The sequence below is a fragment of the Ammospiza nelsoni genome, chromosome 21 (assembly GCF_027579445.1).
Source record: "Ammospiza nelsoni isolate bAmmNel1 chromosome 21, bAmmNel1.pri, whole genome shotgun sequence".
In the NCBI taxonomy this organism is placed as follows: domain Eukaryota; kingdom Metazoa; phylum Chordata; class Aves; order Passeriformes; family Passerellidae; genus Ammospiza; species Ammospiza nelsoni.
The window spans coordinates 6,509,381-6,533,000 of NC_080653.1; the positions used below are offsets into that span (position 1 = coordinate 6,509,381).

Here is a 23,620-nt window from a genome sequence, read left to right on the forward strand (position 1 = left end):
GATTCCAGGTCCTATTTCTTCACCTAAAAGGCTCATAGGAGATCCCAGCTCCTCCTGGCCCATCTGAAAGGTTCACAGCAGATTCCAGATCCTCCTGACACATCTAAAATGTTCACAGCAGTTCCCAGCTCCCCTTTCTCCATCTAAAAGGTTCACAGGCGATTCCAGCTCCTCTTTCTCCACCTAAAAGCCTCACAGCAGTTCTCAGCTCCTCTTTCTCCATCCAAAAGGTTCACAGCAGATCCCATCTCCTCCTTGCCCATCTAAAAGGCTCACAGGCAATTTCAGCTCCTTCTTCTCCATCTAAAAGGTTCACAGGAGACTCCAGCTCCTCCTGGCCCATCTAAAAGCCTCACAAGAGATCCCAGCTCCTCCTGGCCCACCTCAGAGCCCAAACACCCATCCCAGCCTGCAGGAAGGCGGTGCTGCACAGCAGCAATGCCCAGCAAGGCCACAGCAGGCTGAGAACAGCATGTGAAGGCAGGGTTTGTATTTGAGCTGGCAGGAGTGTGACCTTGCCCTTTTCTTCACTGGGATTTACAGGGCTAAGTCCAAAGAAATAAATCAAAGGTGCACATGGAGCATGTCTCCTTCTCCAGGCCACAGCTCAGACCCAAGAGCAGAAGGAAGAAGGAGCACGTGTGGAGGATGAGGCACAAGCTGCCTTGGCTGTGGTAAGGCACATGCCAGAATAAAAGAGGGAACAGGAAAAGAAGAACCAGGGGAATCCCAGTATTTCTCCTCACCCTCAAATCCGAGAATGCCACACTCAAAGATGCTGCAGCATTTCCTGGCTAATACAGGAGATGGTTCACTGTCCCAAATCCTGGCCTGTCGCAGACATCTTTTTATGAAAATCATTTGCTTGGGATTTTTCTTCCTGAGAAGCTGAGAGGCCTCAGGAACAAAATGTAAACAATGATTATCTGCTGCTGTGGAATGCAACAGGTGCATCTGTGATTGGCCCATCTTGGATGTTCATAATTAATGGCCAATCCCAGCCCAGTTACCTTGGACTCTCTGTCTGAGACACAAACCTTTTTTATTCATTCCTTTCTATTCTTAGCTTAGCTAGCCTTCTGAGATGAAACTTTTCCTTCTATTCTTTTTAGTATAGTTTTAATGTAATGTATATCATAAAATATTAAATCAAGCCTTCTGAACATGGAGTCAACATTCTCGTCCCTTCCCTCACCTGAAAACCCCTGTGAACACCATCACACTGGCCCATGCCCCCTCCCCAGCTCTGGGACCATGACAGCATCTGCCTCATCATTCTGGCATTTCTGACAGCTTCACACACCAGGTTTCTGCAGACAGCTCAGGAATTGTGTGTACCAGCCAATATTCTGCAAACATCTCGTGCCAGACTGGGCTGGCAGAGAATGGACACAGCCCAAGGCACCCAGGCAAGGCAGGGCAGCCCTGCAGAGCACTCCTGTCCCTCTCCACAGGCAGCTGCCATCCCCCTGTGTGCTCAGCCTGCTGCAGATGTGTGCAGAGCAGATTTGGGTGTTTGTTCTCCAAAGCTGCCTTGTTAATGCTGGAGGAATATTGACACAGCGCTCCCTTGGAAGCAAGTGGAAATTGAAGCTTTTTGTTGAACCCTGGTTTATTCTTTAATCTCAGCTTTTAGAACAAGACATTTAACAACATTACCGTTCATTTTTAAGTCACATGTCACAAGTTCAGCTGGGCTCCTGCTTCAGCTGCAGCTGAATGTTGCCTGCTTCCCCAGAAGTCCTCAGAGCAAAGATTTATGGAGAAGCAGACACTTAAACACACACAAAGCCAGAAAATGCAAGTGGGCTTTACTAATGAGGCAGGCACTTTGCTGCATGCACCTCTCTCCACCAGAAACAAGTCCCACTCTAGCAGACACCAACAGCATCTTTTGTCTTTGTCTAATTTGGGAGCTGTGCTGCACACAAGTGGGAAGGCAGTTAATGTATGCACAGTTTGCTCAAGCAGAAAATGCTTGATCTGGTCAGGGACTGGAAGAACAGAAGCTTTGCATTCCAAACAAAGGATTCCCCCAGGAATGGGAGGTACTTGAAGATGTCCACTTGTGCATCTGGAATTAAAAGCTGAGATTTCTCACAGAGAAATGCAAATCAATTAAGTGAACCAAGAAATGTTTGGGGAGGAGAAGGAAAATACTTGGCAGGCAAACATTGAAACGTTAAGCAGCTCTGTGGGAGTCATGTCCCAGGGACTGGACCAAAACCATAATTAGTCTGTTGTGGAGATAAACACCAAGCTTGTGTTCTGTTTTCTCATCCCAAACACCTCCTGGGCACTTGCTGCCTCACATCCTTCCTCCAGCAGCAAAGCTGAAACACCTGGGGGAGGAAGGGTTTCAGCAAAGTGTGAAGAGTCCTTTCCAAAGTGCACAGGCAATAAACAACATTTCCTCTGGCTTTGCACTGCTCCCAGCCACACTGGGGGCACCTGTGGCATTCCCAGCTGATGGCACCTGCCTGGTAGCTGGATGGCAGCTCTGGATCCACAGTGCCTTGTCCCTCACAGGTGACAGCAGCCAGAGCTGCCCAAGTGTCCCCACAGAGGTAAAAAGGCCACCAGTCCCACCAGGCTGGCAAGGAAATGAAGGGCTTCAAATGTAGATCACATCTGAGTCATGCTGCTGAACCTGCAGGCAAATCAAAGAGGGAGAATTAGTGCTGGGACTGAAAGTAACTCCCTTTGCTCTGGGTCTTCCTCTCCTCCCACTCTGGAGCCTTTTGCAAGATGCTCTGCAATAGTTTTTTCTTCCTTCTTTAAACAAATTTGCCTCACCCCTGAGTTTAATCTTAAAAGTTGTTTCTGTTGCTGCTCCCTCAGCTGCTGCTGCACTCAGCTGTGTCCTTTAGTTCTAAGCACACCAACCCTGAAGGAGGTATTGAATGTTATATTCAGGAGCTTTTAATTGATCCTAAACCCCTCCAGTTTTGTTCAGCTAAACCACAACAAATCCATCAGGCTTTCCCCATTCCCAACACCTTGCCCAATTAGCATTGCCCACAGACAGCTGATTTCCTTCCCACTGCTCCCGAGCACATTTCCTTCCAGCTCTTCCTCATTCCCCAGCCCAGTGACATTTCAAAGCAGGTTGTTTTCTCCTGCCACCCAGCTCATTGCTCTTCATGCCTCTTTGACAGGGAGCACATGGAAGAGAACTGAGCTGTTGGGAGCCTGGGGATTTATTGGTCTCTTCCTCCCTGCCTTTTAAAAGCAGGAGACAGGCACAGTATGTTTTAAGCTCTCTATACCTGGGAGCACATTTCTCATTTCCAAGTCTGGCTGGTACAAATAAAATTTAACACAGATCCTCCTACTGTGTACAGACATCTCTGCTTCATTTACCAAGGCTTACAGCTTTGCACTCCAGCTTAGATCAGAAGTGAGAAAAAACAGGCAGCCTCGAGTTATAAACATTCCCAAATGATGTGCCAGCACCAGGGGCTCCAAAATCCTGCAAAATCCTTGTCAGCTGTGAGGCTGGGACAGAGCAGGACAAACCAGCCACCCTCTCTGAACTCCCAACTTTTAGGCAACATTTAGGAATTTATTTATGAATCTGATTACCTTTATGATCTGTTTTCTGGTTCCTGTGCCCACACTGTTGGCAGCCAGGGAATTGGCTTGGGAAGATGACTTTTCCACTGGCACCATGTGCTGAATTTTGTTGGAGCAGGGCCAGCTGCTTGCAGTGTTTAACAAGTAAGCAGGGAAAGGTCTTTGAAAATTTACATCCACTGCATCTCCAGTTTCCAAGGTTTTCATCCATGATGGGGCCTTTAAAAGAACAGAGCACATGGAAATTTAATGCCCTCTCTATATCAACACTCATCAAGCCAAAAAGAACATCAGATGAGTAGTCAGAAAATAAAGACCATCTTTCCTCATCATTTTTCAAGCCTCCCTTCTGTCTCTAAAAAACCATTGACTCAGAGCCATTTTTGCTACATGAGGAACAACCTGCAGACAAAGCCAGCCCTATTCCTGCCCTGCTGCAGGAAGAAGCCAAAGAGTTTATTTAAATAAAAAGCAACTTATGACAAAAATCTGGGTCTAGTTCCTCATTGCCTTCAAAAAAAAAAAATACACCAAGGCTTTTATGACTTTCAGCAACCACAAAGCACATGAATGAGAATGTGAAGCAAACTGTAAGAAACCACATTTAAATGTGTTAGTCACAACAATTTCATTTGCTCCAAGACCTTAAACCCTGATTGTGATTTCATAATCATAAAAAATGAGATTATTCTTCTTTGCTGATGCTCCTGGTGTATTCAGTGCAGGAAAAAAGGCCTTAAGATTTTGTTTTGACAATCATTTTCCTCTAGAAGTGCTCATGATTCTAATATTTTATCATCAAGGGTAGTGAAGCTTAGACTGGAATAGAGCATCTCCCTTTGGCACACCCACACTGTTCCATTTTGGGGTTCATGCTGGAGAAAGGGGCAGGGATTTGGGGTTCTTACACTTCCTAAGGAGCGATCCAAGGAGCCCAGGACTTCATTCCAGTGACTGTAAAGCCCAGCCTGTTTTTCCTCCAGCTTCAGAGCATGAATTTCAGATTTCAGTTCTTTCAGCCGATCTTCAAATTTCCTGCTGTTTTCTAAGTAGTCCAGCCTGAGCCCACACATTGGAGGCAAAAGGTTTAGGGTGGCACAATTTAACTCAAAAACAGGTGTTTGTGGAAGGAGGAGAGTTGGTTTTTGTTTAATTTTACCTTTTATAAGTAAAATGAACTCTGGCAATGCCAGCCTGGCTCCCCTGACCCAATGACAAGTTCATTTCTTTCCTTTTTGTTTCCTAACTTTGCACCAAGCATTTCCTTCCAGATTTAGGGATGGTTGATGGATCAGCCCCCAGCAATTCCACCCTTTAGCACTAGAGGGAAACTTCTACATGCTGTTAGTTCAGCAAGGTGCTTTGTCCCTCCCCAAGATGGAAGGTTCTGGATTTATTTATGGCTTGATACCACCAAAAAACCCTTCCCCTGTGTGAAAAGCCAGTGTGACACAGACATCAGCTCAGTAAAAGGCCTCCAGCCACATGCACATCCCAAATTATTTTAAAATTAACTGATGTCCAAAGATTTCATTGCCTTTCTCATCCATTTGCACCACAGGCATGCTGATACCTCTCTCTCTCTATCTCAAAGGAGAGTCTCTTGAGGTCGATGTCCTTCAAATCCAGCTTGATGGAGCCTTTGTCAAAGTTGGCATCTCTGCTGTCACCTGGGGAATACTGAGGGTACTTGGCCATGTGCTGGAAGAGGCAACACAAGCACTGTCAGTCAGATCTGATGGATTTGGGATTTCTCTCCTCAGTTTTTCAAGAGTGCCATGTTGAGCTATTTTCTGAGACACACAGAGCAGATGTTCCTGCAGCCCTTCCCTTGCACCCAGCTGAAGTCTACAACCCACAGATCCAAGAGCAGAGATTTATTATCCTGGCTGCAGTGCTTCTATTTCAGCAGAGAATGAAAACCCAGCCTCAGCAGGGCTGGAACAGAAGAGAGAGTTGGGGCACAGACTTTCAGCACTGCCTTCTTGCAGGGGATAACTTCACCTGCTTCACATCCTGGATGTGCCAGGATGACACAGCTGGCTCAGCACAACCCTGTCCACAAAAACTGCCTGGCTGAGTGGCACCATGAGTTAGGCATGAAGGCAAGACAGCCTCTGCTCCCTAAGTGCATCACCAGTTCTGGTTTTAACTCTTGCCTTGCCTTTCTGACCACCCTGAACAAATCAAGCTCCCACCCTCACTGTTCTGCTTTTTCCACACCAGTTTGTTCCCCAGCTGGATGCAGCCATGCCACTACTCAGCTTGATGGGGGCTATAAAAATGCCATCAACACCTGACTATCCCTGAGGATGAAGTGGTGCCCAGAGGAGCAGAACTCACAGGATAATTAAGCCTGGTTATGTCTAAGAGCTTCTGCTTGGCTTTGCGTTCGGCCTCGCGGGCGTCGTGCAGGTCTTGCTTCAGGTGCTCTGCTTCCTTGGCTCTGCAAGAGAAACATCCTGAGGGCAATTCTGATGGTTTCCAACCAACACAGGGATTTCAGGGCTCACTGCCTTCCAGAGAAGTCCATTACTGTGTTATCTTTACACTAAGGTACTCATGGAGGATGCTCCTGACTGGGCACAGCAGGACAGACACACTCCTGCACATAGTGGCTGAATTACCATGATTTTCCTACTCCTAATTTCCATGGGCTCAGTCACAACCTGCTGATACAGATTCTCTCCAGGCCATCAGATCCTCCCTGAGGTGGGGAGAGGTTGCTCTTTATTTTGGCAAGCTTCCTAAAACAAGTAGAAGGATTTCTTAATAACAGGGTTAAAAATCCTCTGTCAACTCTGGCCTGCTCTGCACGTTCAGGGAACATGCAAACACTCCGAGCTGTTTATATTCCACATGAGTTTACCTGGCTTTACACTTCTTAAAGATCTGAAAGAGAAACAAGAGACCATTCACTTGCTACTAATGAATGAAAACAGTCTCATATGTCACAGGGTATAAAAAGTAAATTTAGACAGGTAGCCAGTGCTTATTTGATAACACAGAAGATGCTTCAGCATTCTGGATCTTTCTTGCTAAACATTCTCTTTCTTGTTAAACATCTCCTTCCTGCTAAACATTCTTGCCAAACATTCTCTTTCTTGCTAAACAAGCTTTGCATCCGATCCTCTGTAAACCTGACCTGCAATCCAACAACAGCATCCAAGTGGAACAAACACAGCCCAAGGAGGCTTAGTCCCTCTGAAACGCCACTTCAGGAGTAATTCCCCCTTCCTGGGCTGAGCTCTGGGGCAAGCAGCACTCCCTGCAGCCCAGCTGGGAGCACACAGAGCCGGGGAAGCAAACCCCACCTCCTGTCTGACTCCTTCACCAGCTTGGCGGCGATCAGCTCCGCCTCCCGCATCTTCTGCTCCATCAGCCGCTTCTCCTCCTTGCTCTTCAGGGCTGTGATCTCCAGCCTCTGGCGCTCCTGCTCGGCCTCTGCAGCGTTCTGGGCCAGCAGCTTGGCCTCTTCTTCTGCAATCTGGGCTTTCTCAGCCAGCAGCTCTGCTGCTTCCTGGGATCGCAGCTGGGGAGAAAGAATTTTTCTTAATTTTTTTCTCCTTATCTAGAACCAACAAAATCACCCCTGCGGGCAGAAGACATCTTTTACCAGGTGATAAAATATTATTTCTTAAATTAAAACCAGACAATTTAAGGGTCTGATGTTCCTCCTCTGCTCCAGAATTTCCTGTGTCTCACCTCTACAAAGCAAAGGAGAAAAATCTTAGAGCTGGACAAAGCTGAAGCCAACCCCTTCAGCTGCCTCTTTCTCCCAATTTCAGCTCCAAGATTATTTCCTTTCCCCTCCTCTTAGCCTGAAGAGAGCACTGTGAGCCAAACACAGGGAATGGCTCACAGATCATGGCAGATCAGGCTTTTCCCAGGGATTCCTGCGTGCCCTTTCCACCAGTGCTCAGAAACTTTCCAGCCTCGTCTGAGCTACAATTCCTGCTGTCAAAAAAAAACCCTGCTTCCAACCCAAAAAAACCCCATCAAGCACAAGAATATTCACCAGGGCCTCGTTGGCCTGCCTGGCTTCATCTTCCAGCTGGAAAAGGCGCCTCTCCAGCTCCTCTTTGGCTCTCTCAGCTTCTTCCCTGAGCTGCTTCTCCCTGGCCAGCCTCTGGTTCTCCATCTGGAAGCAGGAGAGCAATAGTTGGTGGGATGTTGTATTTTCAGGGACCACCAAGGAAAGGAGGAATGATGAATCTGATGCCATGTTCTCAGAAGGCTAATTTATTATTATATTATATTATATTATATTATATTATATTATATTATATTATATTATATTATATTATATTGAAAGGATATTTATAGAAGGTTAATAAGATAATAATGAAAACTTGTGACTCCTTCTAGAGTCCTGACACAGCTTGACAGCGATTGATCATTAAGCTAAAACAATTCACATGAAACCAATGAAACAACCACCTGCTGGTAAACAATTTATTATTTGCTATTTTAGGATTATGATTAATTATATTATTTATTATTGTATTTATTTAATTTTATATTATTATTTAGTACATTATTTATAATATAATTTATTCTTAGTATTTGTATTGTATTATATTATATTATGTTCTATTATACTAAAGAATACAGGAAGGATACTGACAGAAGGCTAAAAGATACTAATGAAAACTTGTGACTCCTTGCAGAATCCCAACACAGCCTGACAGTGATTGATCATTAAGTTAAAACAATTGACATGAAACCAATTGACATAAAACAACCACCTGTTGGTAAACAATGTCCAAACACATTCCAAAGCAGCAAAACACAGGAAAAGCAAATCAGATAATTATTGTTTTCATTTTTCTCTGAGGCTTCTCAGCTTCCCAGGAGAAATCTTGGGCAAAAGGATTTTTCAGAAAATATGATGGTAACAGTGGGATTGCAGCAGAATCTCACCTGGGCCTGAGTGAAATGCACCAAATGGAGAAGGGGCTGCTCTCCAGCTCAGCAGAGATGCTGAAGCTCCCTGAACTTGGCAGCACTGAACACCCCAGCCAGGCACTCCTGGTTCTTTCAGGCTGCTGGGAGAGCCCTTGGATTGATCTGGTTTGATCCCAGATCTTTGGGATCATCTCTCCACACAAACACCTCTGACCTCCTCAGATGCCAGAGCTGTTCCCACATTCAGTCCTGCTGCACTTCCTCACCTCCCACACACACACACTGGTGGAATACAGAGCTGCAATAATTATCACTGTCTTCAACAACAGAGGAGCAGGGAAATTCTACCTTTTTTCTAGCTTTTTCTTCCCTGGCTTGTGCTTTCATTTGCTGGATCTCTATGGAGTCCACTTTTCTCCTCCTCATAAATAGGTCGTGGTTTCCAATGCACAACTGGAAAATCTGGATGGGAAAGGCAAAGCAAATGGGGTTTGGATGGATTTGTGCCCCTGCCAGAGGGACAAAAGGCCCACACTGGCCTCACAGCACAATTCTGACTTCAGCACAAGTGCTGGCAGCTCCAAGAAAATCAGCACCCAGAGCAGGCTCACAGCACAATTCAGGTAAATTTGTAACAGGATAGAGATTCCTCCTGTCCCACATCTCCCTCTGATCCCATTTTCCTGAATTACACAGGCTGAGATCCCAAGATCACCATTTTGTTCACAAACAATATTTCTCAGTCAGTATCACCAGGCTCTGCTTTAAAGCAGGAAAGCAGTTCACTCACCAGTTTGTTCACTTTGAGCTGAGAGGAGAAGAACTTGAAGACTTCTGCTTTTTTGTCAAGGGGTTTAATAGTCAACTACACAGGCAAAAGGAGAAAAAATAAAAAGAAAGGAAGCACAGTGAGGAGGAAAGAAGTTTAAAACTATTAAAACCAAGCAAACTTGAGCTCATCTCCACTTCTGTCAGGGGAAGCAGTGATTTATGCCACAAATAGGGGCAGAGTGATGTAAAACTGGTTTTGTTCACAGAATCAGGCCCAGCCCAGTGCCAGTGTGGATGGGGATTTTCCTGATGCCACCTGTGCACTGTCCCCAGAGCTCTGCAACAAGCCCTGGTTATCAGGAGAACACAGGACACAGCAGCAATCCCTAGAAGCAACTCCTAGAACCTGGCCTTAAAGCCAGGGAAATGTCAAACCTCTCAGAGCAGCAACAATTGAAGGGATAAACAAATTTGTCAAGGGCCTAAGGGCTTGTTCTTCAGAGCAGCAGGTCAAAGTTCTGCAGACTTCCTCACTTTTTCAGTCCCAAGCTGCTCCCAGAGGCCAGGCAGGGATTTCCTGCTGCCAGCTCAGTGCTTCACTCCATACCTTGTGCTGTGTTGGGCTACAGAACAAAATATGGCCCTTTTTATTTTTTTTTAAGGCCCTGTTTTCTGTTCCTCACAGGTTCCCTGGCATTTAACTCCTCTAATTCATTTACAAGGTAATTCCTGTGTAATTCCAGAGCATCTGAGTCACCAGGATCATGTCCTGGAGCTCCTTTCACCCTCTAGGTAATGACTGGCTGCCTTTTGAGGAGCAAGGCTGTGATGTGTCACTGAATAAAGTGAACCTTAAACACAAAATTTCCCCCCAGTAGGGAGTTAAAGCAGTTTATTCACACATCTCAGGGGCAGTTTCATGATATCAGAGACCAAAACTGTTTGGAGACAGCAAACCTGCAGTCCCCTCTGATTTAATGGATATGAATCTAAAATCTCATCTCAATTTTAGATCTCAGTTTCTGTGGGCTGTTTTCCAAAAGCCCCACAGAAAATGGAACAGGCTGTGCTGTCCTTTGGTTGACAAATTCCAGGTATTCCAGCACCACTGTAGTTTCCCTGGGTTTGTTTTTTCTGATTATAGCCTTCCACACAGCCCATGATTTGGACTGAGAATAAATTTCCCTTCCTAGAAGCAAAAGCTGGGCTTCACAGTGAAATTGCAGTGCTGGGGAGTGAAATCATGTCCCAGCAAACTGGCAGAAGTCGGGCAGAAAACCATTAATACCTCCCTGCATGTCTGCCCTTGCCACTGGGCTCCAAAGCTCAGCCGCAAGGACTTCTGTGTGTGCAAGCAGCATTTAGGTTTTTGTGGATCATGGAATTCCTGCTGGGATAACTGAGGAAGGCAGGCACGGTGGCATTCATAATATCTGTCTTTTTCAGAGATCAACACATTTGTTTTGCAAAGGCCAAGCAGCAGGGAAGGAGCCAGAACAGAGTCAGAGCTCAGGGAACTGAGGTTCAGAGCTCATCTGCAAGGCAGGGCTGTTATTTTTAGTTTTGTAACAAAGCTCCCCAGGATTTTCCCCTTCTCCCCCAAAATTATTTCAACAGAGGAAGCTTTCAGCCTGTTCCAAGAATCCCAGTCCACACCCATGCCCATGGAAAAAGAATAATACATCAAAGCCATCATACCTCTTTCTCACTACAGGAAATGTTTCTGATAGAGCTCCACTCAAAGGATTTATTGGGGGAGAACCTGTTATTAATGCTGTAGATATGAATACCTTTGGCATCAACTCCAAGCAGGAGATCTGTGTGGTTTTTGTTTTGCTAAAAAACAAGAGAGATGAGTAAATGGCATTTTTGGTCATAATGACATTAAACAACCACAGACAAGGAGCACCTCTTTTAATATATTGATATTTGCCTGTATTTAGGCAATTGGTATTTATATAAAATATTATGAGTGCTGTCACTGGAAGTATAAAACTGAGTCCTCTAGGCTGCTTATAGCAGCTCAAACTATTTCTCCTTCCTATTCCCTACCTGGAGTTACTCAAAACTTCTGTCAGGTTGTAAAATATTAATCTTAACTGTTTTATTCACCTGCTTATTTAGCAGGCAAGAAAACCAAGTCAGAACACAACCAGAAGTCAGGAGTCCCAGTTCCAAACTCCCTGGAGGACTTTAAAAGGACAGCACCATTATCTGCAGCCAGTAAAAACTGCTAAAAAAAGGCACTTACAGCAATTGGGAAATAATTGACACCATACATTTCCAAGTCTTGGGCAATTTTCAGATAGTTCATCTCAGCTTCATCCCTGGAGAATAAAGCCATGATTATGAAATGCCTTTCCAGCCTTTCTCTCCTGGCTGACTCTCCATTTCCCACTCAGAAAAGAACAGGCAATCTGACTCTTTGTACAAACTTAGTTTTGCCATCTTGCTCTCAATAATAGAAAAAAAAATAATAATAAAAACAGCATCTGGACAGAATAAAGAATAAAATAAAGAATAATAAAGAATAAAAGTTGCATCTGTTTCAAAAGATGACTCATGGATAGTGTAATCTTCATTAAAATTCATTAAAAGTCTTATCCTTATGTTAGTTTTGCCACTCCATGTCTTGGAAAACCATCCTTCCATTGTTTTCCATGAATATATTTCTTTCAGGAAATAGAGTTCATTGAGAAATGAGTCTTGGACAGAGCTTTTGGCCAAGGCCAAGGAAGAGGGAGAATCTCTCCACCCACTTTTCTCCTCCCATCAAAGTAAATCAGTAAATCTTGAGGAAAATATTCAATAAAAATAATGCTAAAAAGCCTCCACAATAGAGAGAAACAGAAACCAAATATTAGGAAAAGCTGCCTCTGGGTGCTAACAGATCTTATTTATTGTTTAATTGGATTTCCAGACAGGCTGAATTACACTGAGAACAACAAATCCCATAAATAAAGAAATTTTCCAAGAAATGCAAAGGTTTCCTACCTGGCAATACCCCTGTGCTCTGCATACCAAGCTGTGATCTTCTCTTCCCACATCTCTGCTGTCAGCTGGTACTGCCTGAGCACCTGCAGGACAAGGAAGGAGCTTGGATCCCTGGGAAAATCCAAATTTGCCTCTCCCAAGCAAAGTGAATGCAGAGGTGCAGCTCACAGTTTGGGCATTTTGCAGAGTTTTCAATTAATTTAACATTAATTAATGTTTTAAATGTTTTTAAATTAATCCCCAGCAATAGCTGCACTGCAAAAAGGAGATTGAAAAGTTTTGCACTGCAGAAGAGGAGAATTCAAAGATTTTGCACTGCAAAAAGGAGAGATTCAAACATTTTGCACTGCAAAAAGGAGAGATTCAAACATTTTGCACTGCAGAAAGAAGAGATTCAAATATTTGCAAAAAAGGAGATTCAAATATTTGGTTTTGTATGAAATTAAGACTCACCCTTTTGGGCAGCAGCTCATCATGGGCTAGAAAGCCTGGCTCGTGGAAATTTGGGTCGTAGTCACCATACTGTCCCAAAAAAAGAAAAGTTATTTCAGTTTGTTAGAGGCAGAATGCTGAGGGAGTTGTTCCTTGCATAGTTTGAAGTGAAAGCTTAATGCAGATTTTATTTTGGTTCCCCTGCGCACATCCCCTCATCTGAGAAGTCCATGGAAGATCCTTCCAGAGAGATTACACTAAAATGTTAGGACCAAATAAATCCCTTAAATTGCAGAAGCATAGAAAAAAATCCTTGTTGTGGCATTTAATATTTTTTTTTCCTAGCTGTGCTTGTACCTCCCACGATGACCAACTTTACCAGCAAATTTTAACCCTGCTGTGTTTTACACACCACCACATAGATGTGTTGGGTTAAACCAGAAAAAAGTCAATTAAAAAAGAGATTTTCTATGCACAAACCTTGGCCTGAACAGCATAAGAAGCCAGTAAAACCGTAGCTTCTGGTGAGCAATAGATTTCCTCATCCAGGATCTGCTTCTTCACCTAAACCAACAGAAAAAGGGAACAAGTTCAAAGTCAGGACTTAAGTCAGGCTTGAAATGAAAGCAGACATGCCCAGACTAGAACTTGGCACCAAATATCACCTCTAGGAGTTAATAACAGCAACAAGAAATTGGCATTCAGGAACACAGGAAGCCTTTAGTTAGCATTGCATTTAATGAGACCAAAAATGCCAGTCAGCTCTCTGCACACACTAACATAAGGAGTCCTATAAAAGAAAATCCTATAAAACATCAATTTTATTGTCTGTGCTTCATTTCTTTTAACAATCCTTCTTTTTTCCTTTTTCCTGCCTGTGGAAAAGTCAGCTTTGCATCACATCAGCCATCAGATTTTAGGCTGGGAGGGAGCTCTGGAGGTCAGGTCCAAGCAGAGCAGACTCAGGGCTGTGCAGCTGCCATAGAAAATCCACAAGAAATGTTCTCCAGCTTTCCAGAATGAGAGAATAAAGGAGATCCTCAAAAGAGCAGCTGAATAATAAAGCACTTCATTTATTCATTTTCAATGGTCTAAGCACAATCAGACAACGCTAAAGAGTCTTTCAACATTCTTTTCATTTTAATAACCTGTGGTGCTACCAGGAGCAGAGGTGTTATAGTTTGTGAGGTGTTGTTTGATTTTAAATCAGTTGTGCAATTTCTGTTTGAAAACCTAAAGAGGGAAGGGGAAATTAATCTTCCCAAATCCTCCTCTCAGGTGTATTTAGCTTAGGAACAAGAACAACAAATTTTTGCATAGTTCACAGTCTTCAACATTTCCAAATGGAAAAATTACTTGAGCTAGCACAAGTTCTGTTTACAAACACATCTCTGTAGGTGCTGGGAACTGAAATGAGCCACCAAGAAAGTTTTTTGCTTTTAAATTTAGTCCCTGGTGAGCACAATCTGTGAGGCTGAGTTACACTACAGGGAACATTCTTTCTAAGCTGTTAAAATGGAAAGAATGGAAAGATTTTTCTTCCAATTTGGAAAGCTCCAGCTTTCACTCTCCAGAGTGCAAATCATGCTCCAGAATTCAGAACAATGTGGATAAATCCCCCATAAGTGTCTGGGTTGTTTTGTTTGTTTGTTTTTTCTGATCAGTTTTTACAAGGACTTTTTGTTGAACTTCATGAAGAAGCAATGAATTACCTCATCTTTAAGCAGACAATATTTAGCTTTAGTCATTGACATTTATTCAGGCATTTATTTGCAAACGTCTGAAGAGTCAGGAGAGCTGAAATCTTCAGGCATCCAGATGTCTGAACATGTTTTTCCTATTAGCATCCAGGTGTGAGCTGAAGTTCTTACACTCAGGAAACTTTGCAAGTTCCAATTTGTTTCAGCCTTGTTTTCCTACTTTGGAATGAGAAGAATTTGCTAATTGCATATCTGCTAGCTAAGGCAGGTTCAAGCAGAAAAGCAAAAAAAAAAAAAAAAGTGGAAAAATCAGGATTAAAAGAGTTCTGCTGTCCTCATTCCTTTCCAAAATTAGCTGAAGAAATAAATTGCCAAGTGGTTGAAGGTTCTAGATGAGGTTCTGGTGGGTTTGTGAACCCTCAGAGCTGCAGCATTTCCCCAATATTTCATCAGCACATCCTCCTCAAGGAACAAGGGGATTTACTGGGTTTATTTCCAGCTGCAGACTGAATTTATCCCAGCTACCTGCACAGACTCATCCTGCTGGAACAAAGCAACACTCCAGGGCCTGAAACTTCCAGAGGGATTCCAGAGCAACTCAGAAGAGAAGCAGGATGTCCCAGATATGGGAACTGACCATCCCAAACTCAGCTTTTCCTGGCTGATCCATCTTTATTTTTGATAAAGCTCCAAGAATTTGCTCCTTCATCTACTTTTTGATGGAGCTCAAATGGTGTTTGCTGCTCTGCTCCTCTCAAACCTTGCCATGTGAACAAACCTGGATTTCAGAATGCCTATCAAATTCCATGATCTTTTATCCCTACAATCCAAAATGAAGGTTTAGGGAGTCCTTGTTTTTTAGAGGTTTTGCTCTCCAGCACAAAATTTCTCTAAAATCCTCACAGTTCTTCCAGCAGTTCCAGCTTCGGAAGGAATTTTTAAATTCCAGCTTTGCATGGAATTTTAATTTTTTTAACACATATTAAAGAGCAAAACAAGCCTGGAATATTCAGGTTTGGAATTATCCCCCAAACTGCTGGGTGTTGTCACAAAAAACCTGCAGAAGATGAAACATTCAGCTTACCTGGACACAAACCCACAGAAGGCAGGAGAAATGTTTGTATTTCATAAAAATAATGTCTACAAAGTTCTTGATACAGCTGAAGCAAGCAAAATTATCCTGAGCAGCCAACAAGATCAAAGACAATGCAAAAGGACTGGGGGAAATACAGAAGGAATTCATGGTTTAAAACTTTTCCTGACCTGAAGGAAGAATAAATGCTGGGTAATTTCCTGTAAGAGTTCCTCTTCTACCTTCTCTGGGTAGAATTTAGCCAAAAAATGAAAGCTAATGGGATCTTCTTTGGGGATTTCTTGATCTAAAACCTGTTTACAGATAAAATAAAATAAAATCAGCAGCAAAAAGGATACATGAGTGTCTGAAGATAATATTCCCAAGGAAAATCAGAAAGCAGCCAATAATCCACTTAAAGCCTCCCCATATTTTAGAGGGAAGGGTAATTCTGAGCTTTAATCTAACAGCAATCAGTGGTGATTAGTGTGGGATGCTGCAGGTCAAATGGGATAGAAGCAATCAGAGCAAATAATCCTATTTTCCCCTTAAAGAAAGCCACCATGTCAAATTCTGAGTTGTCATGGAACCCATCCCTTTAGCTCCCACGCTCCAGAAAGTCAATATTTATAGAAGTAAATAATTAATTGCCACCCATGTTGTCTCCTGTACCTTTTTGTCCATCTTTAACCAGGTGCACATTCCTTTAATTGTGTACTGCAAGCCAAAGAACCAGGTCTCCCTTAAACCAAGGGCTCGGCACACCAGGTCAAACAAATCCTTTCCCTTCCACTTCATCTGAGAGAGAGAGAAAAATCAAGAAAAACATGTATATCCTGAATGAATTTGCTCCATTTGAGCCTTTTCTCCTATGAAATCTTATTTCATCTTTAGGTTTTTAATGAAATATTCTTGCTGCTGTGTCAAAGTTGCTGTGTTCCCCCTCCTCTCCCTCTCCAGACACATCCAGAGAGCAGCTGGAGTCATTTCCCCACCAAGCACTTGAGGGAATGAGGATTGTATTATTGATTCCCTGGGATGTGGCAAGTCTTTATTAATAATTTGTCCAAAATTTTCACTCAATGCTTCATACAAATTTGAGAGACTGAGAGAAAGCCAGGGGGAAATCAAATCAGGGCACGGGGTAGGAATGCTGAACAATGAGAACAGATCCACCTTTCACACCCCTCAGGTATTTCAGTGGCACCAGGCCAAGCCTTTATCCTGCTCTGATTTAAATGAGTCTTCTTCAATATTTTCATTTCAATTTAGCAGCCACAGAGAGCAAACTTTCATTCAAGGTCCCAAATTCACACAAGTCTGATGCCTTGTTCCCCTCACCAAAGGGGCTGCTCCTCTGTTTCACCACAGCTCAGAAAGATGATTTTAGCTAATTGCTAAAACTAAAAACTGAATGGCAAAAAAAAAAAAGGGGGAACTTTTAGGCAGTATTGGAGTGGAAAGCTGGAAATCATCCCAGCAAAAGAGCAGGGTCTGGGGAGAAAGGACAGGTAGCAAAGGAAGGAACACACTATTTGTTAACAAGGACTCTGAGCTCTAAATCAGATTGTCCAAATCCTTTATTTTCACAATCCTGCCTGCAAGTACTGCAGAGCAGTAAGTCATCCAAGATTAATCTATCCTGTTTCTGAAGGACCTAATAAATTACATTAAATGGCTCACAGAGCAGTCAGGTCCCACTAAAACTGCCAGTCCCACTGGAACTGAGTTTTCTAACTCCCCAAAACACCTCTGTGTCTTGTTTTGCTTTTGCTGGATGATTAGGAATTAATTAATCAGGGACAGTTCTGTCCCTTCAATAGTGCAGCCCAATTTATTTAGAAATTGATCATTTCTTTTTCCCCAGCCATGATTTCCCTAATTAATTTATCAGCCATTATTAATAGAACTGCCAGCTTTTTCATCAATCCTTTTTTCTCTTCTGCCCAGAGATCCAAACACCAGGTAAAGAACTGGAGTTTATAAATGGAAAATTGCTCAACAAAAGTACCAGTTTATAAATTATTTTATCAACATCTTAGCACTGGCTCTGACCAGTTCATCCAAGCTGGATGTGTCTTAAATAACTGTGTCAGTTCCAAAAAAAAAAAAAAAAAATTTTATGGAGAAATAGGAATCCTTACAAACAATTGGAATGAAGAAAGCATTTTTAGTATTAATTTAGCTGTATCAGTCAAATGGATTTCATGCAAACAGCTTTAATTCTGAACAGAGTTAAGAGAAAAACACACCTGAGATTAAATAATCCATTATTTATAAAAATAACAGATCAGTTTTAAGACCAACCACGAGCTGATAATCTGAATTTTTTTCCAATTTCTTGCTAACACAAAGGGCACTCCCCAGCTGACACTCTCACCTCACAGCTGAACTCCATCTCAGCATCCACTGTTATAATTCTGACTTTAAAAGTCTTTGGTTGTTTCTTCTTCAGGCCTCTGATGGACATATTTTTCAGCTGATGAGAGCAGCCACACCTGAAATTAAACATTGAGGGATGGAAATTCAGCAGCATTTTCTTGGTTAGATTCCAAACCAGGATGAGTCCAAACATGCAGAATAAATTCACCGTTAGAGATGCATTTTTTGTGGCTAATAAGGATGTTGAAAGAAAAACCTTTTAAATTAGTTTGCTGCTTAAAGGAAGTTGCTCAGAAAAATGTTATTGCTGTCTTTTCTCAGGTTTTGGCTATTATAAATAAAATTCTTTCTCTGCAACATCTCCACTCAGTAGAAAATGCAGTTAAACTTTATTATTTCAAATCCAACACAATCCTTTCCCATCAGTTATGGCTCCTTCAGCAACTAAACTATTGGATTTCCTTACAACATGAGGTTTTAACTCCCTGAAATTATACAAATGCCAAGAATTTATGCAATAAAATTCAGCTGAATTTACCACATTCCCATGTGCTACTCACTCACAATGATAAAAGGTTTTTAGAACAAGAATTTTCCCAGTGAATTTCTCGTGAAATTAATTTAATTTTGCAGAAGCTGACAGAAAATTCCATCATAAATCTTCTATTCTAAATGTAATCACCTCCATGCCACCCAAAGAATTGAGGAGATGCTGCTTCCACATGCACAAGAGTCTTGTGAAAACCAAATATTGAAATCTGGAGTTAAATGATGGTGTGAATCTGCTCCAGGCAGTTCTCAGGCATTTCTTTCTGAGCACAGGAAATCAGCCTGTAAAAGTTTTTGCTTCTTTTTACTTTATAAAATTAACAGGTCAGTCTTGCATAATGTAGTGAGAATCTGTGAACTGTACAGGGCAAGAGACTGAGGCATTCCTGGTTTTCTGCAACACAAAACTATTACAGTGTGGCAGAATTCCAACCTCCCCTTGAGGAATTCCAAAATAAAGCTCTAGCTGAAACTGAAAATTTCCATTTGCCTGCACCTTCCAGGATTTCATAAAATATTTTGTTCCTTTTTTCTTTTTCTGCTGAGCTCTAAATTGGCTTGCAAATGTATTGGTTTTTTCCACTTACCCCACAAATTTTGAGGGGTTAAACAGGAGGGGAAATAGATATAGAAGGTTTTTTTTTGAGGTGAAACAGATATGGAAATTTTTCTTGAGGTGAAACAGGTATGGAATATTTTCTTTAGAGATTATAGGGAAGTAAAGGCAGGGAATAGATAAAATAGTTACCAAATCATAGGGATATCAGAGGCAGAGCTGAGAACAAGTGATGGAGACAACTCAGAGTGGGGAAGAGGAGCTCAGGAGGAAATTCATCCTTCTGACACCACTGGGGAGTTGGGGAGTCTCTCTGGCTCTGGTGGAGCTTCTCTGAAGTCTTTTTTGGGTTTGGGGCACCACTTCTGGAGCTGGGAAGACAACTGGAGTCCAAAGGAGAGGCCCCAGGGCTAGAAAATCATCTGTGGGGAGATGAAAGCACAGGTTAGAACAGAGAAAGGACGAGTGGTGAGGCATGGCTGCTCTTCAGGACAAGGAATAACGGGGTTCATGAAGTTGCAGACTGAGGAAAATTCAAGAATAATCAGGATATTATGGCGCTGGAAAAGCACAGGGAGGCATTTTTCTTTCAGAACTTCCCCCCAAAAGAATGTGACAGCATTGTCCTGGAGCCTGGAGGCACCTAAACCCTCAAAGGACTTCTGGCAGTGGCCATGAGAGGCCACACCACCCAAAACCAGTGAAATGCACGATAAATAAAGAAGAGCACACCCAGAGCCCAAATCCCATCACCCCCAGGGCACCTTTCTCCTCCAGGATTATATTTTAGAGTGAAAACCAAACTTTCCTCTATAATTTAGGCAGCTCAGTGCAGAGCTCAGGTCTTTTCTACTTAGCACAGCAAAGAGTTTTCAATTAAGGAAAAAGTGAATATTGAAAACCTCCAAAATGACCACAGCAATATTGACAGGGAGAGCATCATGTGAGGGCATCCAAACCAGCAGAAAATTATCACAGACATCTTCTGATCTTTAATCTGCAAAATTAAATTTTAACCTGTTGCGTTCCAAAGATCTTCTCCATCAGTTTTTTTTCAAAACTGTAAATAATCGTACCATACAGCATTTATAGCCTGAGAACCACAGACTTCTACGCAAAAATGGAAATAGTTTTATTAGTTTCTAGAAGAAACAGCAATGGTTGAAAACTAAGGAGAAAAAAGTTTCATAATTCATTTTTAATATGTAACCTGAAACAGCCAGCTGACTTAAACGGGAACTTGGAGTTAAGGCCAGTACAGAACATTCTCAGAGTTTCATATGGAAAAGTCTGAACAGATAAAATTGAACAGCTGGAGAAAAATGTACTCATTTTCTCAAAATATGAGAAAAATACCAGAGCTTTTCATTTGGACTTTGAAGTTATTTCTTTTTTTCTTATATAACCAGGTTGAAACGACAATATAATTTGTTCAACATTTCCAACAGCATTTTTTTTTGTTCTTTCCAGAATTTTTATTCCATGGAAAAGTACATTCTGACTCACAGCAAAAAGACATTTTTGAATATCAAATTTTCCCCAGAAAAGTAAACTGCATTTTAATCAATAGCACTGGTAAAGAAATTGGAAAGGGTTTTCACACTGAATAGCTGAAATGAATGTCAGATCCTGACAACAGAAGCAAGAGCACTTAGCAGACAAGATTTTAGAGAAATAACTTCTTCAAGTAAGAGAAATCTTGCTGGAAAAAAAAAGACAAGGAAAAAAAGAAAAATAAGAAGGGTTTGCAATTTTTTTGTGTAAATGTAAAAGCAATTCCTTCTAACAACAGGGAATCAAGTGCTCCAAGGCTCCTGACACCCAGCTCCAGTGATTTATTCCTGCAGGTGCCACAGGGAATCCAGAAGGGGCAAAGTGTGATGGATCAGAGCGTGAATGCAAAGCAGGGCAGGGTGATGACAGATTCCTGCCCAACCAGGAGCTGGGAGCAGAGAGCTCAGGAGCTGGGAATGGGAACGAGCACAGGGAGATGGAGTGATAAAGGCATGGTGTGGTGAGGGGAACAGCAGGGCAGAGATGGGGAGTAAAACGGGAAGGAACAAATGAGCCCAAAGACCCTGTGGGTGCCCGAGATGAAAGGAGGGACATCCAGCAGCTCTGGGTTTGAGTGTTGTCCCTGCTGGAGAATGAGAAAGCAGCAGCAAAGCGCGGGGGAAGAGCAGGAAGAACTGGCCAGGTTGGTGTGTCCCAGCACAGCCCTGCACTTTGATCCATGTGGGGAGGCACCCACAGAGCACCCAGCACCCACTCACAGGCAGTGAGAGAGGCAAAAGCCAAACCAGCAGCACCACACACTCACCAGGCTCCAGAAATCCACCAGAACTCAGCGCCTTGCAGGCAAAAACCTCGAGCTGCCCAAGAGTGAGAGTGCAATTGATGCTCAGTGAGTTTTGGGAGCAATTTGTGCTCAAGGTGAATGGATGAGCTTTGTAGAGCTCTCCACAGGGGTGTAAAACCTTCCCTTCAGGTGGCACTGGCTCTCAGTGACAGTCATGACCACCCATCACCCTTGGGGCAGCCACACTGGGGTGAAAAATCATGTTTTCGCACATACACACAAAACCCAGCAGCACTGTTTAAGGTGAGAACTCAGGTGCAGAGAGGCAAAGAATTAATGGTGATCAAGACCCCTCTTACACCTTCATAATTAATCAGCCTTGAAAGGATCAGCATGGTCCTTACAAACACAAAACCTTCGGGACAGCAACGAGGATTCAAGAGACAAGGCTTGGGAATGACTTAAGAGCCACCAGCAGAAGATGCTTGAAGCACCCCACTGCAAAATCACATTAGCACAGCCACTACTGCAGCTTGAAAGAGTGTCAGCGCTGAAATATTTACTGCAACTCCGAGTGGCGAATTCCCCTGACTCATTACGTTTCTCCCGGTTCCTGAATTTCCATACTCCGGCTCGGGAATGAATGCAAAGGATTTGAATGCAGACAACACAGGCGAGCGAGCGTCGTGGGCTCCGTGCTGCTGTTGACTCACGCTCCTGCCTCTGCTCCCTGCCCGAGGAGCGATTTCGGCAAAGAATTCATTGTTTTAAAATGGGTCAGCAAGATAAAGGGTGGGGTTTTTTTACCCCTCGCTCTTAAAAGAAGTTATCTAAAGTCACCAGTTGGATCAAGACTTACCTCACAGATGCTTTTATTGAATGATGATAAGAAAGGGGGGGAAAAAATCCCTTTTAATCCAAAAACTCCGTATTTTCCCCGCAGACATCAATATGCAGCCCTCACAAGTTTTGCCACTGAGAATAAAATCCAAGAACAACTTTTCTACTTGATCCCCTTCCCTTTGTTTCCATGAACTGCAGCATGTTAGCGCCCTCTGAAAAATCAAAGGATTGCTTTCCCAGGTGATAGGAACTCTTTAACCATTTCCTGCCTGCACCAGGGCTCCTCCCCACTTCCCTGCTCTGTAATTCAAACAACCAGGCACTAAAATAAGAGAAACCCACGAGTTTTGGCTTGGATAGCTGTAAAAATTGATAATGAAGCACTGAATAATTCCTTGGATGGTATCTGATCGAATTATTTCAATGGTGTTTCCTGTTCTGCCCATATCAGCCACCTTAAGAAGGGAAACTGCCTGGAGTTGTGCTGTTAATTAAATATAATTCCCTACCTGTCCTCTTCCTGCCGTGAGAGATGATGGGACACCCACAGCAAAAAGAGAACAAGGCTCTAAACTGGGCAGCAGCCAAAATACAAGCAGAAAGAGGTAAGTGAGTACACTTAAATTTAAAAAACAAAACAAAACAAAAAAAAAAGTATGGTCTCAGCCTGAAGTCACCAGAAAAACCAGGAGCACGTTACCTCAAAGTCCAATAATTTTGCCATTATCCAGTTTCTAAGTAGTTTAGGGTTTTTTTGCTAACCCTCCATTTTATATATAGATTTACAGAAACTGAAATATCTGCCAGGTAATGGATATATATCCAGGTTATGGATAGCAAGGACAGGCCAGCTCTCACTCCATATCTACTATAATTATTCCAGATTTATATGGAATACCTTCAAGATTTGTCTCATATCTATCACTTATCAGCAGGGGGAAGAGCACAGCATTTGTTGATATGCAGAAATCTCAAAGTGGCTGCACTGAGAGTCAGCTCCATCCCCAAAATTCCATGTAAAGGATCCCTCAGCACCCACAGTCTGCATTTGTTTGGAAGAGAAGGATCAGGGAAGAACCTCATCACTCGCCAGAATTACCTGAGGGGAGGTTGTGGTGAGGTAGGGTCATTTTTTTCTACTGCAGTGGGAAGACAAGAAAAACAGCTTTAAACTGAGGTGGGAGATTCAGAGTAGATATTAGGGAAAAGTATTTTCACTGTTTGGGTGGTCATGGGAATAGGTTGCCGTGGTGGGGTTACCATCCCTGGAAATGTCTGGATTGAGTGCTGGGTTTGGGGTTCTGGTGGCAGGGCTGAATACACAGTTGGGACTTAACAATCAAAGCATCACAGAATATCCTGAGTTAGAAGGGACCCATCAGGAAGATCAAGTCCAACTCCAGACAGTGCACAGAAGACAGACAGTGCATCCCACCACGTATCAGAGTTCTTGAGCTCTGTCAGGCTTGGTGCCATCACCACTGCACCAAGGAGCCTATTCTAATGCTCCACCACACTCTGGGTGAAAAAACTTCCCC

General features: G+C 42.8%; 1 protein-coding gene across 1 annotated transcript; it reads right to left on the bottom strand.

The window, feature by feature from the left end:
- Window positions 1-1,616: 1,616 nt before the first annotated feature.
- LOC132082532 (merlin-like) lies at window positions 1,617-23,332 on the bottom strand. Its single transcript, XM_059486842.1, has 20 exons — window positions 22,981-23,332; window positions 22,099-22,382; window positions 19,133-19,362; window positions 17,834-17,951; window positions 16,126-16,251; window positions 15,645-15,767; window positions 13,162-13,245; window positions 12,703-12,771; window positions 12,250-12,332; window positions 11,507-11,582; window positions 10,954-11,091; window positions 9,275-9,349; window positions 8,833-8,946; window positions 7,595-7,717; window positions 6,891-7,108; window positions 5,920-6,022; window positions 5,150-5,277; window positions 4,485-4,635; window positions 3,586-3,795; window positions 1,617-2,650 (listed from the first exon to the last, which is right to left on the bottom strand). Exons 3-20 carry the CDS (start codon window positions 19,138-19,140, stop codon window positions 2,615-2,617), a joined length of 1,983 nt encoding a protein of 660 aa, XP_059342825.1. The 5' UTR covers window positions 19,141-19,362; window positions 22,099-22,382; window positions 22,981-23,332; the 3' UTR covers window positions 1,617-2,614.
- Between the last annotated feature and the right edge of the window lie 288 nt (window positions 23,333-23,620).

Excerpts from the sequence above, each read along its gene's own strand:
- LOC132082532 (XM_059486842.1), bottom strand. Across the intron at positions 7,718-8,832 it reads AAGAAAAAGCTAGAAAAAAG|ATGGAGAACCAGAGGCTGGC; the intron begins GTAGAATTTCCC and ends TCCTGCTTCCAG. Across the intron at positions 3,796-4,484 it reads TGGATCGCTCCTTAGGAAGT|GCCCCATCATGGATGAAAAC; the intron begins GTAAGAACCCCA and ends GTTCTTTTAAAG.